This window comes from Hippopotamus amphibius, chromosome 5, assembly GCF_030028045.1.
Source record: "Hippopotamus amphibius kiboko isolate mHipAmp2 chromosome 5, mHipAmp2.hap2, whole genome shotgun sequence".
NCBI lineage: Eukaryota > Metazoa > Chordata > Mammalia > Artiodactyla > Hippopotamidae > Hippopotamus > Hippopotamus amphibius.
The window spans coordinates 6467476-6490255 of record NC_080190.1 but is presented as its reverse complement, the minus strand read 5'-3'; the positions used below and the strand labels follow the sequence as shown (position 1 = coordinate 6490255).

The 22780-nt window shown below is 45.2% G+C and overlaps 1 protein-coding gene across 1 annotated transcript in view; it reads right to left on the bottom strand.

Annotated features, from left to right (window-relative positions):
• The window catches only part of ADAM12 (ADAM metallopeptidase domain 12), a 352080-nt gene that overhangs the window by 19327 nt on the left and 309973 nt on the right, over positions 1-22780 (bottom strand). Inside the window, exons 15-21 of the mRNA XM_057734683.1 lie at positions 18218-18326; positions 17907-18105; positions 15222-15299; positions 12342-12450; positions 9300-9435; positions 8586-8694; positions 6558-6737 (exon numbers count right to left, since the gene is read on the bottom strand). Of these exons, the coding sequence (XP_057590666.1) occupies positions 6558-6737; positions 8586-8694; positions 9300-9435; positions 12342-12450; positions 15222-15299; positions 17907-18105; positions 18218-18326 (920 nt within the window). The remainder of the gene's footprint in view (positions 1-6557; positions 6738-8585; positions 8695-9299; positions 9436-12341; positions 12451-15221; positions 15300-17906; positions 18106-18217; positions 18327-22780) is intronic.

The window sequence follows — 22780 nt, the reverse complement described above, 5'->3', positions numbered from 1 at the left end:
CTGACAAGAGGAGTGGATTCAACTGTCCTTGATTTTTAAAAGTCACGCAGAACATTTGATGGAAAGATCAAATGTTTTCTAGAAAGAACTAACTTACCCTTCAGATGTGACACTGACCACTACTGTGGTGTTTGTGCTAGCGTTTTCCTTCTGGAAAGTGTAGATGGTAAGTTCAGACCATCGAAGCAGGGCTCGCCGCGGAGCCACGTGTTGTCGCGTCATGGGGGACAGGGCACGAGGATCGCTAAAGTACAAAGTGTCCCTGGATTCAATCCGTGTTGCTGAACAAGAGCCACCTCCAAATAGGCACCCCACCTGCGTGGAATTAATGCCAGTCCCCTCTGTGTGATGGGAGAGAAAGTGTGAGCTTCATCTGTATCATATGTCTCGGAAAAGCTCCAGACAGACACCAGCCCGGAGTGAGAAATGTGGATTTTTCATTTACTAGTGTTTAAAGGGTAACATTTCCTTAGTTTCATAAAACAAAATGCAGGCCTTTTTTGGGGCCTGCTTTAAAGGTAATCTTGAAGGTGTTGCTTCTGTAGGCATTCACTGCTGGTAGGAAAAAAGACACCAGCAAGTAGAAATATCTTTCCTATTAGAGACAGACCCAGTTTCACATGGTACACAGGTGAGATGCTTAAAGGGAGACAGGAAAAGCCTCAGTACCAGGGAATCCTTGGGGAAGAGGCTTATGCGCTCTGTGAATATCTGAAATTTGCATACAAAATATTGAGTATTGGTGCATTTTCTGAGGGTTCATAGCCTTCATCAGATTCTTGAATTAGTCCAGAAGCCCAGAAAAGTTTAGAAAGTGCCCACCCCTTCCACCAATGTAAATCCAAGACAGGTTCAAAAAACACATGTAAAAGAGAACGGTCAACAGGCAGCAAGATAAACAGAAGAAGTTATAGGTGGATCTTAACTGATTGAAATGGGAGAGGACCTTGCAAGCACAAAAGGAATAGGAGAATTCACCAAAGATTAATAAATTAATATTCAAGACTGGAATTCCTTTTATAGCAAAAAATAGCATACATAAAATTGAAAGGCAAATTAGGGAGACGTGTACGGTAAATTACTGGAAAAGGGTACATACTCTTATTTAACCTAGTAAGAAAACTGAACTCTAACAAATGAGGGAGAAAAACTCAAAGAGAAAAAAACAGGCAAAGAAGGGAAACAGACACGTCACAGAACAAACACAGTTAATAGCAGCTGTCTGCTGGAGCCGGCTGGTACCAGCTCATGTCAGCTGATTCTCTACTCCTCATTCAGTGACATCATGTTAATAACTTGAAATTGATCATGGTGGAGTTTTTACAGCAGAGACGTCACCTACAAATCAAGGCTTTTTTTTTTGGACAACCAATTTACCAGCACATTGTTTGTTAACAGACACACAAAAAGCAATTCAAGTGTACCAGCAATCAAAGAAATGCAAAAAAAGAAATGAGGTCAGGACAAGATGGAATAAGCACATTTCACCCTATTCTTGCAAATGACAACAAAAAAGTCTGGAGAAAATTCATAAAGCAACTGACAGACACTCTGAAAGTTGAAGAAAAGTAAATGGACTGGCTAGGGACTGCAGAACTCAAGGAACTACCTAGTAGTGAGCCCTTGTTTTTTGTTTTCTCCTTCTTTATATCTTGGCCTGGGCTCTAGAGAGTCCCCCGTCTGCAAATGCCCATAGTACCAGGCAAAAAAAAGCCCGAGGAAAGCCTGCTATCTTTAGCTAAAAGAACAAGAGAAGGGTGACCCAGTAAGAGAAATGTTTTGACCACATCTGATCTTACTCTACCTTTAGGTGAACACTAGAAAAAAGCCATGCTCTGCTGTCCCCACTGGGCACCACATCCTGGAGATGGCAGAGCTCTGCTTTCCACTCCTCATTACAATAACAGGCTTCATCTCTTCCCTGGAACAGAGACTATGGATGGAATTTTTCAGTAGATTTCTCATCACCATGAAGACCAGAAAGAAGTAGGACAACATTTTTTCAAATGTTGAAAGACTGAAACAGTCAACCCAGAACTCTATATCCATTGAACATAGTCTTCAGGAATAAAGGTGAAACAGACATTTTCATATGAAGGAAAACTAAGAGAATTTGTCACCAGCAGACCTGCTTTAATCAAATAGCTAAAGGAAGTTTTTTTTTTCCAGACAGAAAGGAAATAATAACAGAAAGAAACCTGGAACATCAAAAGTGAAGGAAGAATGGAAGGAGTGAATATATGAGTAGATCCTGTAAACCATTCTTCTCAAGTTTAAAAAATTATGCTTGATGCTTGGAAGCAAAACTGACAACATCTGAAGTGGTTCTCACTACATTAAGGTAACACTTAAAACATCCATATCAATGAAGGGAGAAGGATAAAGGGATCTAAGAGGTGGTAAAGTTTTTACTTTCCATTGGAAGTGATAAAATATTGATACTAGTAGACTGTGATAAATTACGCACATACAGTGTAATCTTTAGAGCAGCAGTTTTCAATCAGGAGTGATTCTGTCTCCCAGGGGACATCTGGCAATGTTTAGAGACATGATTACACATGCTATTGCCATCTATAGTTGGTAGAAACCAAGATGCTGCTAAACATTCTATGATACACAGGACAGTCCCACACAGCAAAGAGTCATCCAGCCCAAAATGCCAACAATGCTGAGGTTGAGAAACCCTGCCCTCGGGCAGCCATACACACAGACGTATCTCATAAAAACTATAGGTGAATCAATATGGAATAGTGAAAACTGTTCAACAAACCCACGGGAAGTCAGGAAAGAAGAACATGATAAAAACATATCAATACTTATATTAAAAGTAAATGATCTACATACATAAGTTAAAAGACAGTGACTGACAGAACGGATGAAAGAATACACGACCCAACTATATGTTGTCTCTGCGAAACTCATTTCAAGTAAAATGACATAGGTAGATTAAAAGCAAAAAGAGGGAAAAAGATACACCTTGCAAACCCTAATCAAAAGAAAACTGGAAGAGGGCAGACAGCAGTATCAAGCAGTATTTCGTCTTGCAGAACTGAAAACCACAGCCACAGAAAGATAGAGAAAATGAAAAAGCAGAGGACTTTGTACCAGATGAAGGGACAGGATAAAGCCCCAGAAAAACAACTAAATGAAGAGAAGATAGGCACCCTTCCAGAAAAAGAATTCAGAATAATGACAGTGAAGATGATCCAGGACTTTGAAAAAAGATTGGATGCAAAGATCGAAAAGTTTACCAAAGACCTAGAAGAATTAAAGAGCAAACAAACGGAGATATGCAACACAATAACTGAAATGAGAAATACACTAGAAGGAACCAATAGCAGATTAACTGAGGCAGAAGGGCGAATAAGTGACCTGAAAGACAGAATGGTGATAATCACTGATGCGGAAAAGAATAAGGAAAAAAGAACGAAAAGAACTGAAGACAGCCTAAGAGACCTCTGGGACAATGTTAAATGCACCAACATTCGCATTATAGGGGTCCCAGAAGGAGACGAGAGAGAGAAAGGACCCGAGAAAATACTGGAAGAGATTATAGTTGAAAACTTCCCTAACATGGGAAAGGAAATAGCTCCCCAAGTCCAGGAAGCGCAGAGAGTCCCAGGCAGGATAAACCCAAGGAGAAACACGCCAAGACATATAGTAGTCAAATTGACAAAAATTAAAGACAGAGAAATGTTATTAAAAGCAACAAGGGAAAAATGACAAATAACATACAAGGGAACTCCCGTAAGGGTAACAGCTGATTTCTCAGCAGAAACTCTGCAAGCCAGAGGGAGTGGCATGATGTATTTCAAGTGATGACAGAGAAGAACCTACAACCAAGAATACTCTACCCAGCAAGGATCTCATTCAGATTTGACGGAGAAATCAAAAGCTTTACAGACAAGCAACAGCTAAGAGAATTCCGCACCACCAAATCAGCCCTACAACAAATGCTAAAGGAACTTCTCTAAGCGGGAAACATAAGAGAAGAGAAGGACCTACAAAAACAAACCCAAACCAATTAAGAAAATGGTAATAGGAACATACATATCGATAATTACCTTGAATGTAAATGGACTAAATGCACCAACCAGAAGACACAGACTGGCTGAATGGATACAAAAACAAGACCCATATATATGCTGTCTCGAAGAGACCCACTTCAGACCTAGGGACACATACAGACGGAAAGTGAGGGGATGGAAAAAGATATTCCATGCAAATGAAAATCTAAAGAAAGCTGGAGTAGCAATAGTCACATCAGATAAAATAGACTTTAAGATAAAAAATGTTACAAGAGACAAAAAAGGACATTACATAAAGATCGAGGGATCCATCCAAGAAGAAGAGATAATTATAAATATATGTGCACCCAATATAGGAGCCCCTCAATACATAAGGCAAATGCTAACAACTATGAAAGAGGAAATGCAAGGCAGAAACAGAGACACAGATGTAGAGAACAAACACATGGACACCAAGTGGGGAAAGCGGGGAGGGTTGGGAGGGGATGAATTGGGAGATTGGGATACCAAATTGTACACTCTAAATATATGCTGTTTATTGTCTGTTAACTGTATCTCAATAAAAGTTCTTAAAGAAATTAAAAAAAAAAACTGAAGTGAATGTATTAATGTGAGATAAAATAGATTTTAGAACAAAGTCTCCAGAGCTAAAGAAGGACATTACATAATGATAAAAGTGTCAATTCCCCAAGAAGACACAATAATTCCAATTGTTTTGTACCAGGAACAACAGAGCTTCAAAACACATGAAGTAAAAACTGATGGCCGAAAAGAGACATTTTCATAGTTGGAAACTTCAATATCCCTTTCAGTAATTTACAGAACTGCTACACAGAAAAATATATTTTGTGTTATGTATCAAACAGGCAAAGCTTTGAAATGTTAATAGTACTAGCAAAGTCGTGGTGAGACAGATGCTCTGTACTAGTATGGGAACATAAGTGCATATCCGTCCTGAAAAAATGTTTAATTTATGTATTAAGATGCTTAAAATGGTTATACCATTTTTCAACCCAGTTTCTTCACTTTTAGGAATCTCTCCAAGGGAATAATTAAAGTGGTCCAAAACTTATCTGTCTAGACCTTCATAAGAGAGCTATTTATAATAGCAAAAATTGGAGACATCGAGACATACCCACTAATTGGCAAGTACTTAAAAAAGTATTCTAGGGACTTCCCTGGTGGCGCAGTGGTTAAGAATCCGCCTGCCAATGCAGGGGACACGGGTTCAATCCCTGGGCCGGGAAGATCTCACATGCCACAGAGCAACTAAACCCATGCACCACAACTACTGAGCCTGTAAACCACAATTACTGAGCCCACGTGCCACAACTACTGAAGCCCGTGTGCTTAGAGCCCATGCTCCACAACAAGAGAAGCCACTGCACTGAGAAGCCCATGCACTGCAACGAGGAGCCGCCACTCACTGCAAGTAGAGGAAGCCCACGCACAGCAACAAAGACTGAATGCAGTCAATAAATACATAAGTAATCTATTTAAAAAAGGTATTCTATATACACATTATATACACATATAGTGCTATCGATAAAATAACATTTTAAAGAATTTTTAATACTATGGTAAATGGGAATGACTTTAAGGCAAAAAGTAGTATATAAAGCAATATATATATATATAGAATAAATTATGTTAAAATAGACATTTAATTATAAGTATAGAAAAATTGATAGAAGAAAATATAACATTGTAGCAATGAAAAATTACCAGTGATTATATCTCTGTGCTTTTCATTTGGTTGTTTTTACTTTTTTCCCCACCTCAAGTTTCCTATTCATGTCATAATAAACAGAAACTGTTACTTCCAAAAACAGCATAAAAATGAGATCATATACGCAAAGCATCTTATACACTCTTGCATCCAGTATGGAGAAACTAAATTGGTGGTAGTATTTTTGTAAATAATTTTTGGGGACTTCCCTGGAGGCCCAGTGGGTAAGACTCCACACTCCCAATGCAGGGGGCCTGGGTTCGATCCCTGGTCAGGGAACTAGATCCTACATGCATGCCACACTAAGAGTCCTCATGCCACAATTAAGAGTCTGCACGCCACAACTAAAGAGCCTGCATGCCTCAACTAAGACCCAGTGCAGCCAAAAATTAAAAAAAAAAAAAATTTTCTTGTAAATAAATTTTGAAGGTGAAAAATGGTAAGAAAGTATGCCCATTTTCATTCCTAAAGTGATCATCTCTGTTTTACTGCCCAGGCCTAATGGTTCACGGTGTCCCCAGTCATTCCCCAAGTGTCATGGTCCAGGTGACAATGGACACCCTCACTATTCTGAAAAGATAAAAATATTCCTAATAACAACTAAAGGATATTGCACTGTAACTACACACCAAGCACCGCACTCCTTTACACAGAGGAGCTCATTTATCCCTCTCGGAGCTCAATTATCTCCATTTTATACAGGCGCTAAGAACTTAAGCAACTCGTCCAAGTTCAGACATTAGCAAGTAGCGGAATCTAGATGTGAACGACCTCCATCAGATTAACAGCTGAGGGCGTACCTGGGCCTGTCTGAGTGCAGGGTTGGCTGGCAGGGGTCTGGCAGGGACGCAGGGCACACGAGGAGCTTGGTGCAGGGGCGGGAGCCCTCGCTGAGGAGAACTGGGCAGAGGGGCGTCAAGGGCTTTGAGGGGTCTGCTGATGTCCACGTGCTGACACTGCGGCAATCTCCTGGTATTGTCCTGCGGGGTCAGAGCAAACAGCCATGACGCGGTCATTCCTGTGTAATCCCTGGAGGGACAAGCAGTGCTAACTCACCTGCTAGAGCTGAAGGGGGAGCGGGAGTGGAGGCAGGGGAAGAAAACAAGGAATGACAGCACAGGGAATCTACTGTTATTGATGTAAATCTAACAGAAGCAACTTCCCCCACCCCCAAATCTGGAATAGTGGGATCGATTTCTATTTGAGTGTTTAAAAACTGGTTCAATTCATTAACAAGTAGGTGCAAGGCAACCTCAGGAAGCACCAGCACGTATGAAGACAGAGACCAGAAATTAAGGAAATGACAATGGACTTGTGAAAATGAGCCATAGTTCGATGTCCATGAGCCGCGATGAAAACCGAGGAAAATTCCTGGGAAGGAGCATCGGGGCTTCTGGAAGCCAGGCCTCGGTCTGGAGCATCGTCTCCCGCCTGCTGGCATTGCTTTTAGCGACAGATGCAGCGTGGGTCTCTTGCCCCCTGTCCCTCCCTGCCTCCCTCTTTTCTTCCTTGTTCTCTATAAACAGCTTTACTGAGGTTTCATTGACTATTAATTGCATACATTTAAAATGTACAATTTGGTCAATTTTGACATAGATTCACACCCATGAAACCATCACAGCAAGCAAAACAGTGAACACATTTATCATCCCATCATCCTTCCTTCCCGCCACCCCTTCTCCTTTTCCCAGCAGCTATTGATTCCATTTCTTTCACTATAAATTGGTTTACATTTTCTACGATTTTATATAAATGAAATCATCGTTTTTGGTCTGGCTTCTTTCACTTGGCATAATTACTTTGAGATTTACCCAAGATGTCATGTGTATCAATAGTTCATTTTTTCTAACTCTGAGTAGCATTCCACTGTGTAAATATACCAGAGTATGTTCATGCTTTTACCTGTTGATCGATATTGGGGTCATTTCCGGTTTTTGGCTCTTCAAAATAAAGCTGCATCTTGGGCTCTTACAAATGAAGCTGTTTTTCCTATCGTCCCAGGGTTGGGGGTGAAAGGTGGTAATGCTTATTAGGAATGGCTGTCTCCTCTTTGGAACTCAAACCTCTATACTTTTTGGATCAAGGGAGACAAAATCGGTTTTACTCTTTCTTTTTGTGGCTTACTGGGTACCTGATAATGATAGAAATCATTTGTCATTTCCTGACACCAGTGCTGTTCCCTGCTACAGTCTGGACTCTTGCTGAATGAGTTCAATGTTCGAGATTCTTGTAGGTACATCAGAAACATTTGGTGGGGAAACTAAATATCAGAGTGAACTCTAGTCATAATTCACCAGGGTAGTAGGAGGGTTAAGAGACAACAGGGAAACAGGAGGTCCTTTGGTTTAAGGATCCAACTCTTCGAAGCCAAAGGCTGGACAGAGCTTCCACAGCCCAGGGCTGGAGCAAAATGGGCCCAACCGAGGGTTCAGTGTAACTCTCAGAAGTGCCCTGGGAGTAGAGTGGGCCACAGAAGCTCTCCCAAACCCGGTCGGGGGAGTAATTCTCACATCACAGAAGGGGTCCAGCATCAGAACCCTGCCTGGGCAGCAGACCCAGTGGGCCTCCTAGGAAGCTGGCCACCTGGGTGACGGGGTTGATGAGGACCACGTACCATGTCCTGCAGGGGACATGGCCTCAATGGAATCTGGCACCGTGAGCCGCTTTCAGCCCCACCCAACCATCACCGCAGGAAGCCTCTGTTGTCCTGAGGGCGTTGACCCAGCGTTTCACAGCAAGAGCTCCAGGGTCGAGTTCTGCTCAAGCTCCTATTGAGAAACCCGCGTCTTCATGTGCTGGCTCACTTCTTACTTTGTGTAAAAACTCACCTTAAGTGTGTTGCAAGGTGGCGGCTTCCTCACTGGGCCTTTGCTGAGGTGGGTGAGGTGAGCCTGACCGGGCTGGGGACCCCTGGACGGCCGGGTAGGGCGCACACACCTGCAATGCAATCCCAGACACGCTCTCCGAGGGAGCTGTCCCCTCTGCTTGACTTGACTTTTTCTATTTTGTTCACAGTGACACTCAAAACCCAACTCACTTATTTTAACTTAGTGTGGTAAACATGCAAGAGAAAAGTTATCTAACACCCTTATAAGATTAAAACAAAAATATTGAATTCTTTCCCCCAAAGCCATTATTCTGTTAAATTAGTTCTTGCAATCCATAGACATACAGCTTTGGGACACCTGGGAGACACTTCGTATAAAGCTGGCATTTCAGCAATGATGTCTCTGAATATATTTGGATCAAAAGCTGCCCCATTGGATAAAAATATTTTAATATCCCACGTCTTATAAAAATTACTAACGTAAGGGTGGGAAAAATACACCAGTGGAATTCATCAACACTCTGCCTATTTATGTAAAAAGTGGCAAACAGTTTGAAGGGAAAGCGAAGGGGGCAGCTGGTCTGGCAGAAATGTTAAAACACCAAGCCAACAGAAAACCTGACCTCTTCCTTGCTAAGAAAATATAGTGAGAAGCAGCCCACTGCACATTCTTTCAGATGCTATTTCTTGAAAAGATGACCCCAACCCAGGGTACCTTAGCTTTTCAATGGTGGTTTTTTTCTCTGTGAACAGCAGTCGTATCAATGTCTTCCTTTTGAGATAAACCACAAATCCAGCAGCAAGAAGACACAGGATGGTCACCAGAATTCCTATCGTCAAACCTTGGTTGTCTGAAACAAAGCACATCTGACTCAGAGAAGGAGGCAGTTATAGTGAGATATGGGGAGCATCAAACGGTGACATTTACGGCAAAACAGATTTTGAAGGAAGGGACAGAAACGGAGTGAGTACATCCCTGAGTGGTGTACTGATAAATTAGTCTCACTTCGAAGGTCATGTCTGGGATACAACCTGCCTTGCCATTTCCTCCTGACAAGTCTGGAACTTGCTAATGGAATACAGTCTGGCAGGTGGGACCATGCTCCTGGCCACACGAGCCCCCCGAGCATGACAACGGCAGGGGAATGGTGGCCACAGAAAGTAGCAGGAGCTGTCACTGGAATCACATCGGAATTAAAGTGGTCCCCAAACTGAAATCTTCCCCGCCCCCGTCACAAATACACGCCTGCAGGCTCTTTCCTTCTCTCATTCTTCGGTGTTGGAGTCTGTTTTATTTTTGGTTTTTGTATTTTTTTAGACCAAGACCTTACTTCTGGATATCATCAAATTAGAAGGTGAAGAAGAAGAAAAAAACTCAGTTTAAATGAAATGCTCTTGGGTTTTGTTTCGTTATGTTAGGGACTTAAAACACAGCCTGTAGGGGCACATCCCTCTCTCTGGGAGGATGCTGTTTATTGTCTCTAAGGAAACGTCCCCCTTTCTGTGATCCGATCCCATTTTGTTTAGTCCAGAGACACTAAGACTCCTCAAGGGTGTGGAAAGGAAGGGAAAATCAAACCATCACGTTGGTTTCTGACTGCAGCTGCGGTCCAGGGCCGCCTGGGGAGGGCTCTAAATGCCGGGGTTTGGAGGAGCTGTATTTGCAGTTTCATCTGGGCTGTGAATTCCTTGAGAGCGCAGGTCTCAATTCATTTGTCTCTGTTCTCCCGCCAGCAGCCATCCGTCTGTGCGTCCCATGGTAGGTGCCCTGCCGTCCTTTCAGGCTGCTGGTGACAGCTGTGGAGGTGGCTTCTATCACCAGGGCTCTCCCACCCCACCTCTGACCAGGACAGTCAGCGGGCTGGGAGCCAGAGCAGCAGCGGCTCCCCCCGCCGGGGGAGGAAGCCTTCATACCCTCTCCGTTTCTGGCCTTCGTCCCCAACTGACACGTCCTAACAGGGATGTGTCTTAGTCTAAGGTAGACAATCCACATAGGACCGTCTCGATTCACTTGTGTTACTGGAGAAGGCTTGCTCTGGTTTCCTGGCCAACATGTCATTCTTTTGAGACTGTGAGCTGGCACACACAGGGGCCTCTGCTGAGCAGCAGGAGGCTTGAGCCATCGTTTTTAGTTCCTTTACATCAAATCCCTACGTCTTAAGCTGCCTCTGTGGGTGCCTCAACATTTTGGAGACCACCAAACCTGAGTCCCCCTGGTGTCCACACCAAAGAGACACCCAGAGCGTGCGGCCTGTCTCCCACCATCACGGCAGATCCCTTGAACGCTGTCTGGCTCACGTGAATGCAGACGGAGCAGGCGGCGGGGGTCCCCGAGGCATTACAAACTAAACGCTGCTATTTTAGAACAATAAACTCTTCATGGCCAATGAGAGAAGTCACTAAGTTGCAGCAAGAGGCCAGCCATCCAGGCGGGGATGGCGGTGAGGAAGCGGGATGCTGGGCCAGGCCTGGCTTCTTACGCCCTGGGACAGATATGCGCTAAGAGGCAACCCCTTGGGGCTCTTTTCCCACCTGCTACGGGGCCGGGAGGACGGGAGCCCGGGGTGCTCTCGGGAGCAGCACTGAGACACGTCCACCTTTAAGCAGAAGGAGGACCAGGAGCTCCCTTCCCTTCTTCATGACACCGTTTCTCCAGATGTGCCTGCTCAGAGGGTCTCTCCCTCCTGGCCCTGTGCCCCCTGCCCGGTCCTGCAGGGCAGTGTTGTGTCTGTTGTCATGGAAATGGAGGCCAAGCCACAGATTCAACCCCGCCAGTCACAGCAGGACTCAGGACGCATGACGTCCTCTCCGCAGTGGCGTTAGCCACCGTCTGAGTGTCCAGGGGCTCAGGTGGGCACCGAGGCGGCAGCACAAGTGTGCTCAGGGAATTCCTGCTCACCCCCGGCTCCCTGGCAGGGCTTGCAGTGGGTGCTCTGCACCACTGGCCTTGCGTCTTTCACTTTACAAGGGGCATCACTCACGCCTGCCCCTTACCTGGCTGACAAGAGCTCAGAGACGATGGTCCTGCACTAGGAGACCACTTCTCAACGTCTTTGAAGAGAAAAGAACTGATGGTCCCAGCACAGCCGCCCTGAGGGGCTTCTTCACGGGTAGACTTGTGCCTGAGTCTTAGCTGTGTGACTCTGCAAGTTACTTAACTTCCCTGAGCCTTGGATCCCTCGTAAGGAAAGAAGAATGAAGCCCACTTTGGAAGGATGTGATGAGCTGAAGCATAGGAAACGTGAAGCATGGTGCCTGCACCTCTCAGCAAAGAGAAGCCACCATTGCTGGGACTGCTGTTGCTGTTGGGACCGGTCCCTTTATGAAGACGAGGGTGTCTTTCTAGTAAGAGCTTTAAAAGGCATTCGACTTCACTCCTCTTGGCCCTGGTACACAGAGGCTGGCCTTGACAAAGTCCTTTGATCCAACCATGAAGTTCATACCCACTTGGTAGTTGGTGGTAGAATGACCTTAGCTAAGAAAGTGTCACAGGCTAAGACCCGGCAAACGCAACCCCGGAGTAAAGCAGAGCGAGCAGTCTCTGGGAAGATCAGGTAAGGACGAGAGGGGGTCTGGAAACAGAGAGAGGCCTCAGGCTGTGTCAGGTCTGCGTGGGGTCCCCGGCTGGGTTTCTGGCTGCGCCCCGACCGATGGCTCATGAGCCCTCCATCTTGCTTGGAAGGATCCCCCAAGGGCCTGGCTTCCCCCTGCCTCCAGGAGCTCATCCCACTCCCTGGGACGCGCCGGCCCCTCTAACCTGCTTGTCGGACGGGGCCGCTGTCCGTGCTTCCTCCAAAGCCAAACTTGTCACAGAACGGGGGCGCCCAGTGGGCCTCGCAGTGGCAGTGCTTCCTGTTATTACACACCTTTCAGGCAGCAGGGGAGAAAGACACCAAGAGGGAAGCAGGGTTAGGACACACCTCCACCTGGGGTGGTGCTAAGTCTCTGAGCCCTAACTGAGCCCCAGAGCTAAGCAAAGGCCCTGTGGTCAGAGCCCCCATCACACCGATACGGCCAGACTCCATACACGCCGCTGTGAGAATAAACTCTAAACCCAGTACCACATAAGGCAAGCCCAGAACCTGAGGCTGTGAATGGAACATAAAGTGCTGTTGTTACATCAGCAGCTGTTGAGAGAAGGATGGAGGCTACCGGGGCTCCCCGGCTCCCCTCCCCCACACTCTCTTCTCAGTCAATCTCCAGGTTTCTCTTTTTAAATCTAGGAAACCCTCCCGATCTGGCCACGATGAGAAGCCTTCTCAGTGGTGAGGAGGCGCCCTGCTTCAGGGACATGGAATCCAAGCCCTTGGGCATCGTGGGCCCGACAACCCTGGGACCTGCAGACGGAAGGCTCGGGGAGCCTGGGTGACCCGGGGTCCCACAGTGGGCCGACAGCCGGCCTCTTGCTTCCCAGTGCCCACAAAGGCACCGCTTCCTCTAAGTCCACTCTGACACCTCAAGGCTGATGCCCGCTTCCTTCTTGCAGAGACCCCCAGGGGCCATTCCCAGCTCTCAGTCCTGCACGGTGGGCACAGCCAGTCTCAAACTGTGTCCTCATGAAATGAGAGGATGGCTCTGGTCCCACTGGAAAAGGTGCCCAAGAAAGCAGGAGGGGGCGGCTTTGCTCTTAGTGGGCCCTGAGACTCCACCGAGGGGCCATCTCCGGCTCACCTGGTTACTAAGAGTGACCGATGGTGGCTGTTCCCCACCTGTGATGACCGATTCTGCTTGTTATTGGTACCTATTGTCACACATGGAACTGACTGAACTATTACAGGAACCAGTGGAATACGGGCATGAAAACAAGAGGGAATTCTTTCTATGGCAATGAGGCTAAATGCTTTGGGAACGCTGGATACATACAAGTCACTAAAAAGAATTTTTTGACAAATTTGGAACGGGTGGGACAGCTGCAGAATGATGGAGAAAAGCTGCAAAAGACAGGAAGGATTCTGCACTCTGGTTGCTCCTCTGAGTGTGTAAGTTTCCCTTCCGCTTAGAGAAACAAAGGATACATCGTAGATGGTGCACTTCGGGTGGTTTGTATAAGGAAGTCAGGGCCCAGCACCCACCAGCCAGTACACCCATTCCGCAGGCGTCAGCCCCACGTGAAAACACTGCTGGATGGGGTCAAACACACACTTTTCTATTTTAAGACACAATAAACATCTGGGGCATATTTCTCATGTGTGATGTTTTCCTGCTTTTCACGGAGTCTTTTTTGATGAATTGACCACATGCCCCTGGCGCTTCCAACAAGCAGGCCAACAGGCAGGAAGGCCTGAGATAAGAGAGAACGTGTGTTTCTACGAAGCTAACACTCAGCAGAATGAACTGCTGAGTAGCATAACCCACGACACTGCCTTGAGTCAGTGTCTTGCCTGTTTTCTCAGAGATGCTGCTGCTGGTGTACCACTCCCTGGGACTCAGGCACTGTCCTCCCCGCACTGCTCTCCCACTGCAAGTCACAGTCACGTGCCCTTCTGGCAGCTTGTGGCAGAGAGATTACAGTCCTAACCACCCCACCTGGAGCGCTGCTGGGGAGCCTGGCCTCACTAGGGAAGGACTGGGGTCCTTACTTGTTCCCAAATCATGGCTACTCCTCCATCCACCCAGAAAATGTGGCTCTTTCCTCTCCGATGTGTGGATGGGACCCCACGATGCTGGAGATGGAGGAGTCCAGGTCCCTGACCCAGCCTCACTGGTCATGTAACCTTGGATGTGTCACTATCCCCACGGAGGCCTGGACTCCATCAGCAGTCAAATAATAAGGCTGCGCTAGGTCATTTCTTCCAGCCATTAGAACGGAATCTATGATCCAATGAAGACATAAAAAGATTCCATTTTATACTGACGGTCAGCTACACTCACCGTCAACAAACCCATCTGAGGTGACACTGCAATCCTTTATGGTTACTGCACAATAGTAATTTTATACAAACCTCCATAATTCTATGTTAGAATCATTGGCGAGTGTCTGCAAGTTTTAAAAATAGAATTGGGAGCACAATTTCTGTAGAAAAGTTTCAGAAAAACGAACCACTGGCATAGCTAATCAAGATTAATATGATTCCACTGGAAATAATTAAGCCCATCAGGAAAAATAAATTAGGTTTTAAACAATTAGAATCCTCTCCCCCCTACCTTAAAATTCTCTGAACTAAAATAACAGCCTCTCTTTAGTGGAAACCCATTGTATGTGATTTCAAGAACATGTGGTCAGTATGTTCTGTCTTCTTTGTTTTAATTCCTTTTGGAAATATTTCAGTTCAGACACATATTTTGAATCTTGATTGTAAGAGAGAGAGCTCTGTTTGAAACACTAATGAAAAACTCTTCATGAAGGAAGGTTAGTGTTAAAATTACTTTGAAGATGACAAAGTCCTTTTATTAAAAAAAAATCCAGAATGTTAATTTAAAAGATAATTACCACTCAATCTGATTTTCTTTGTTAAATAAAAATCCCATTTCTTATGAGATATAAAGGTCAAAGACAATGAATGTCTTCAGAAGAAAATATCGAGGAGCCACTGCTATGATTTTGTGAAGCTATGGGTGGCTAAACTCCTTTACAAAGGAATGATTTAGTGCTGGACTCGTCATGGGCCGGCTGCACGGAGGCAGTTCACCGACTCACCCCTCGGCCGTGGCACTGCAATGCACACTCGTGAACACCGAACACACTCACGTTCTGACAGCGACGACTGAGGCATATCTGCAGAAGGGGGAAACACAGCAGAAATTGCAGTCTGTCTGAAACCACACACGCACGCATCCATCTGTGTAGTTAAGAACAGAGCCATAGGTAAAGAAGATGTGGTACATGTATACAATGGAATACTACTCAGCCATAAAAAAGAACCAAATAATGCCACTTGCAACAACATGGATGGACCTAGAGATTGTCACACTGAGTGAAGTCAGTCAGGCAGAGACTTGATCATATGGTATTGCTAATATGTGGAATCTAAAATAAGGGTACAAATGAACTTACCTACAGAACAGAAATAGAGTCACAGATGTAGAAAACAAACCTACGGTTACCAAGGGGTAAGGGGGGGGAGGGATAAACTGGAAGACTGGGATTGACATACACACATTACTATATGTAAAATAGATAACTAACAAGGACCTCCTGTATAGCACAGGGAACTCTACTCAATACTCTGTAATGACCTATATGGGAACAGAATCTAAAAAAGAGTGAAGATATATATATATATATTCACTTTGCTGTACACCTGAAACTACACAACACGGTAAATCAACTATACCCCGATCAAAATTTAAAAAAAAAAAGAAAAGAAAGCAGAGGAAAGCTTGGGGAAGACCATCTTTCAGTTGATGTGAACGTGGCATCATGGTGCATTTTGTCTTGGACGCGGATGTGGATCCTGATACCTGCCTCCAAACTCAGCCCGTCTCAAGACTCACATCCATGTGGACACTACGGACGTCTTCTGTCTTCGAGGCACTTTATATGGTGTGGGTCAATCCTGAAATTATGGTAACTGATTTTCTCATGTTTTTTTAGAGCTTCCAATGAAATCTACATTTTGCAGCAGTTCCCCCCTCCATTAAAAGACGTAGGAGAGAACAAAACAGACTAGTCCTTCACCTGAGCCTATACAGACTCAAAGACTCCAAGAATCCAGGGTCCGAGAATCTTGTAGGGGAGATATTAAAATATGGGAACTTTTCCAAAATACCGACTGACAAGTATTATCGTTGATGACATAAACCATCAACAGACATGCTCAGTAGAGGAAAACAGACGCTTCCCTTGTATTTATCAAGCCTCTGCAGAGGCAGTAATTTGCTAGAAGATACTGGGCTGGTTGAAAGCGTTTACTCTTATTTCAAAGGTGCATAATATAGTCCAGACTCAAGGGATTAGCCTCTTTATCTCCCATAAGATGTTACAAATTAGTGGAGTCAAAGGAAGAAAAGTCTAGTTTTTAGATTACAGAAGCATTTTTAATCAAGCAGGACCTTCCTATGGGACAGTCGCCATCTGACCCCAGCAGCTTATCTAAGCAAGATTAACGCCCTTTGAAAAAAGTGCTGGTCCAAGCAGCAATCAGGGCTGGTGGGAATCTCAGCCAAGGGGACTGTCACGTTCCGGCTGAGAAAGGCAACTGTCTGGGATTGCAGTGAACACAGCAGGACCCCAGGCAGAATCACAGAGTATGGGTGCTGTCCTCCCCCAACTCACGGGCCAGGCTAAGGATGGCTTTTAAAGAACCAGTGTTCTGCAGGAAGGAGATCAAAGCCCACTGAATCCTGCACATAAAGGGAAAATCTCACTGATAAATTAAGTCCTTGGAATTTCAGTGTTCAGATGTACCTGGCCTTGGCTGTTCAGACCACAGTTTAAATGGTGTCGGTCTAATGTCAAGGCTTGAATATAAGCGAATGTGTGTGGTTAAGGAGACACTCAGAATGTATAACGTTTCCCATATCATCCTGTTTCCTTAAGGATAAAGCCTTTGTAGTGTGTGGGGAAAGAGGGAGGGGTGGACAGGAGGGAACTCCTGCCCCCGGGATCTGCTACAGGAGCTGACTCTGCACCTTTCCTTTCTGCTCTGTGACCTCCGTGCTAGTAAGGATTTCATAATCATTTTGAAAAAGGGGGCCTAATAAAAGCATCTTCCTTCCTAAAATGTTTTATTAACTTGCTATCATTCAGAATGATGAGAAAGGTTGGTGGGAAAAAAAAAAATCAATGTGGCAGAATACAAAAACCTCAAAAAAATTGTTTTCGTTTTGGACTTTATTTCTAACCCCCCCCCCACCCCCACCGCCGTCCCCAATATCTCAGTCTACCTTTTCCCCTGGTCTCCAAAAGAACCCCCTCTGGCTTTAAGCTTTTCCTATCTCTTCCCTCTCCTGTCCCTCTATGGGGGTCTCTGAAACTACATCTGACTTCCCATCCTGTCCAGGTGAGAACAAGTCCCCACTGTGCCAAAAACCCAGGCCACACTTTCAAAAACAATGTAATACACTGCTGTGTTTCCTTCCAGAGTCATTTCCTGGCTGGAAACTCTCATAACACCCAGAGTGTAGAAATGACTTATTAACACTCCACGGCCCAAAAAACAAGCTCGATTTTCCCAAATCTGCATCTCAATGGTCAGACCAGAATCTAGGATTTGCTGACTTTTTCTTCTAGGTGCAAAGGACTGGATTCCGGAGGCAACATTCTGAGAAGTGGATTTAGGAAAACAAATCAGCCGGGTAACTCAGTTCTCAAACAGGACGTATCTCAGTGGGCCCCCTTCCAGACTTACATCTGTGATGCAAGGGAGCATTTAGGTCTTACTTTTCCATCTGCACACTTTGTGCCAGCAAGCACCAGCCCTGGGTCCGGCAGGTCATCGCCCAAGTACACGTGGGTCCCACGGCACAGAATCCGACCTCCTTCCTGCAGGGGGATATTTGTTTCTATGGAAACAGCATTGGTACCAATGACTGGCCGACTGGCGCCTCCTTGACACTGGATTTTCCCACATTTAGCATCTCTGGAAAGGCAAGAACAGACAGTCCTCAAAGAAGGAAAGTATGGAAGCAGCCCCAGGTGATCTGGGAAGTTCAAAGCCACAGCGTGGTCAGGACGCAGACCCCCAACCCTACCTCATCTCGCACTTGGCAAAGGAACTCTTGGAGTCTTTGCCGCAGTTGCCGTAAGGGTCACCTGCAGAGTTGACTCTCTCGAAGCAGATCCTGGGGGCAGGTTTAGCACCTGAAACAGAAGCAAAGCAGCACTTTCACCTCCTGCAAGTGTTCTGAATATTCTTCTTTGAACAGCACTAGGCTTTCAGGTTAAGGGGAGACGTGCTCAGCGCCCGGAGACATCGCACCTGGCGTCTTGGATGACGCCTGACACGAGCCCGGCTCAGTCCACCGCAAAGCACGCGTTTCATCCCTCCCTCTTCCGGAGGGCTGCTATCCAGGCCCATGGCATGTGCGGCCTCTCAGGAGGTGAGGCCTGGCTCTGAGGCCAGACCCGACCCCACACCAAAGGAGGCGGCTGGCTGGCTGTGGGGAAAGGGGAGGCTTGCTCTCTTGAAAAACTTCCACACGATTCTGGTGAGAAAATGCAAGCCAGAGCAGACTCCAAGGAATAGTGACGACTAGTGTGAGGAAGAGACGAGAGAGAGCGAGACTGAGACAGAATGCGCAACGCCGAGACCTTACACCACATTTTCAGCCCCACAAAGCTCCTTATCGGAGCAGGCACTGGCCTCAGCGAGCGCCTATGTCTGCAAGGCAGAGACGGCTCTCAGAGGCCACGGAGGCATGAAACCTGGCGGTCCTTTCACACAGCAGGACAGCGCCCTGTAGAGAGGGGCGTGGGAGCCCGAGAGCTCAGGTAATGGCCACTTTTGGCATATCTTTTGGTCATGGAGAGAGAGAACATGTACCTGGGTTTGTGTTGCCAAAGCTTCGGAAGGCTCTCGAACCCTGTCATAGTGGTTTCTGTTTAAGACTACGTGAAATTCAGGAAAATGTTCCCCATCCTTCAGAGTAAGCTGTGCCCTGTGTGGTGCCCTGGGCCTGCCTTCCCGCCCACACCGGTGTCCTGTCTGGGTGCTGGCTCTCACATCTGCCAGGATGCCAGCTTCCCCGAGCCCAGCTCTGCCTCCTGCCCTGCTCTGCACCCTGCTCTGGGGAAGTGCCACTCGCCTTCCGAAGTGACAACGTCATGGTAGGCAACGCTCCCCTCCTCCCAAGGACCAGACGGTGTTCTTATCACTAAAAAGTCCATCTTTCTTCAACCTGATTACTCATCAGACATGTTCAGCATCTCATTAAACAAACAAACAAGCAGACAAATCAAACCAAACAAAACTCTTGCAGCAGCTGAGACCAGCAACAGTTCAGCCGTTGACCTCTGCACGAAGCTGCCCCCGTCCTGGACCTCTCACTTTCCCAGTCTCTGTTTTCTTTAAAAATCATTTAAGAGAAGTCTTCCAAACTCCTCCCAAAGGGCATTTCCCTGAACTGGACACAAGTCTCTGTCCTAACCAGATTAAAAAATGGGCAAAAGAACTCTTCAGACATTTCTCCAAAGAGGACATTCAAATGGACAACAGGTGTATCTCAACATCACCACACATTAGGGAAACACAAATCAAAACAACAATGAGCTATCACCTCATACCAATTTTGGTGGCTGTTATACACAAAACAAAACAAAAGATAAGCATTAGTGAGGCTGCGGAGAAAAGGGAACCCTCCTATATTGTCGGTGAGAATATAAACAGCCATTACAGAAGACAGTATGGAGGTTCCTCAAAAAATTAAAAATAAAACTATCATGTGATCATCAGTCCAACTTCTGGGTAAATATCCAAAGGAATGGAAATCAGGATCTCAAAGAGATACCTAAATCCCCATGTTCATTGCAACATTACTCACAAAAGCCAAGACACAGAAGAAACCTAAGTGTCCACTGATGGATGAATGAGTAAAGAAAATGTAGTATATATGTACAAGTGAATACTGTTCAGCCTTTAAAAAGAAGGAAATCCTGCCATTTGTGACAACATGGGTGAACCTGGAGGACGTCATGCTGAGTGAAATAAGTCAGACACAGAAAGACAAATGCTGCATGACTGTGGCATCTAGGAAAGTTGAACCCATAGAAGCAGGGAGTAGCATGGTCATCACCAGGGGCCGGGGGCAATGGAGAGGTATTAGTCAAAGGGTACAAAGTTTCAGTTGTGCAAAAGGAACAAATTCTAGAGAGCGACTGTGCAGCATACTGCTTCAAGTTACTAAGGCGGTATCATACATTAAAAAACTTGCCAAGAGGGTAAATCGTATGTTTAGTACCCTCATCACACACACACACCAATAAGAGTAAATGAAGAGGGTGGGAGGAGCAGCTTGGAGGTGAAGGGCAGGTTTACGGCATGGATGGTGGGGATGGTCCTCAGGTGTATGCGTATCTCCAAACTCATCCAGGTGTACACACTAAACCTGTACAGCTTTCTGTAGGTCAATCATTAACTCCATAAAAGGGTTAAAAAAAGTCTGTTTTCACAGCACATTCTCTTCGTTTGTAGCTTATTTTGATGCTGACCCTTTTTAGTCTGTTGTGATGCTGTCATGGGAAATCTTATTTTTTAGGCATAAGTACCCACTCACCCGACGGTGAGTCTTTTGATTTTACTTTTTTCTATTTGCTCGGTGGGTATATATTCACGATCTCCACAACCTAATCACCCACCCAGAGAAAACCATAAAAAGAAACATGTACCATGATGTTCGCTGTAGCACTATTTACAATAGCCAGGACATGGAAGCAACCTAAATGCCCATCAGCAGATGAATGGATAAAGAAGATGGGGCACATATATACAATGGAATAGTACTCAGCCATAAAAAGGAATGAAATTGAACTATATGTAATGAGGTGGATAGACCTAGAGACTGTTATACAGAGTGAAGCAAGCCAGAAAGAAGAACAAATACCGTATGCAAACTCACATATGTGAAATCTGAAAAATGGTACTGATGAACTCAGTGACAGGGCAAGAACAGAGATGCAGATGTAGAGAATGGACTTGAGGACACAGGGTTGGGGGGGTGAAGGGGAAGCTGGGATGAAGTCAGAGAGTAGCCTAGACATAGATACACTACCAAATAATAATATAAATAGAGAGCTAGTGGAAAGTTGCTGTATAACAAAGGGAGATGAACTCGATGATGGATGATGCTTTAGAGGGCCAGGACAGGGAGGGTGGGAGGGAGTCACGGGAGGGAGGGGATATGGGGATATATGTCTAAATACAGATGACTCACTTTGGTGTACCTCAAAAACTGGTACAAGAGCAATTATATTCCAATAAAGAGCTTAAAAAATAAAAAAAGTGAATGGATACAGAAGATGTGGCATATATATACAATGGAATATTACTCAGCTATAAAAAGGGATGAGATGGAGCTATATGTAATGAGGTGGATAGAACTACAATCTGTCATACAGAGTGAAGTAAATCAGAAAGAGAAGGACAAATATTGTATGCTAACTCACATATACGGAATCTAAAAATGGTACTGATGAACTCAGTGACAAGAACAAGGACGCAGATACAGAGAATGGACTGGAGAACTCGAGGTATGTGAGGGGGCGGGGGGTGAAGGGAAAACTGAGACGAAGCGAGAGAGTAGCACAGACATATATATACTACCAACTGTAAAATAGTCAGTGGGAAGTTGTTGTATAACAAAGGGAGTCCAACTCAAGGATGGAAGATGCCTTAGAGGACTGGGGCGGGGAGGGTGGGGGGGACTCGAAGGGGGGGAGTCAAGGAAGGGAGGGAATACGGGGATATGTGTATAAAAACAGATGATTGAACCTGGTGTACCCCCAAAAAAATAAAAATAAATAAATAAATTCTAATAACAATAATAAATAAATAAATAAATAAATAAATAAATAAATAAATAAAAGCTCTTTTACCAGAATAAAAAAAAGTGGAGGCAGGAAGTCACACCCTGGGAATAATAATTAAACACATGATAAATGTTTTTGACTTTTCTCAAACCCAATTTGCCAGTTGACCTCAATAAGCCTCCTAACCCGGCACTGACAGAGGTTCACGAGGTCCCACGTGGCTTCCCAGCTGGACTGTGAGATTCAAAAGATACGACTGAGAGATTAAGAGTTCAGTAGTACTCAGCTGTAAAAAGGAATGAAATAGGGACTTCCCTGGTGGTCCTGTGGTTCAGACTTCGCCTTTCAATGTATGGGGTGTGGGTTCGATCCCTGGTCAGGGAGCTAAGATCCCACATGCCTTGAAGCCAAAAAAACAAAACATAAAACAGAAGCAATATTGTAACACATTCAATAAAGACTTTAAAATTGATCTCCATCAAAAAAAAAAATCTAAAAAAAAACAAAAACCCATCAAAAAAACAAAATAATGCCATTTGCAGCAAGATGGATGGACCTAAAGATGATCATACCAAGTGAAGTCAGACAGAGAAAGACAAATACCATATGACATCGCTTAACACGTGGAATCTAAAATATGACACAAATGAACCCATCTATGAAACAGGAACAGACTCACAAACATAGAGAACAGACTTGTGGTTGCCAAGGGCGAGGGATGTGGGGAAGCGGTGGATTGGGAGTTCGGGGTTAGCACATGCAAACTATTATATATAAACAACAACGTCCTA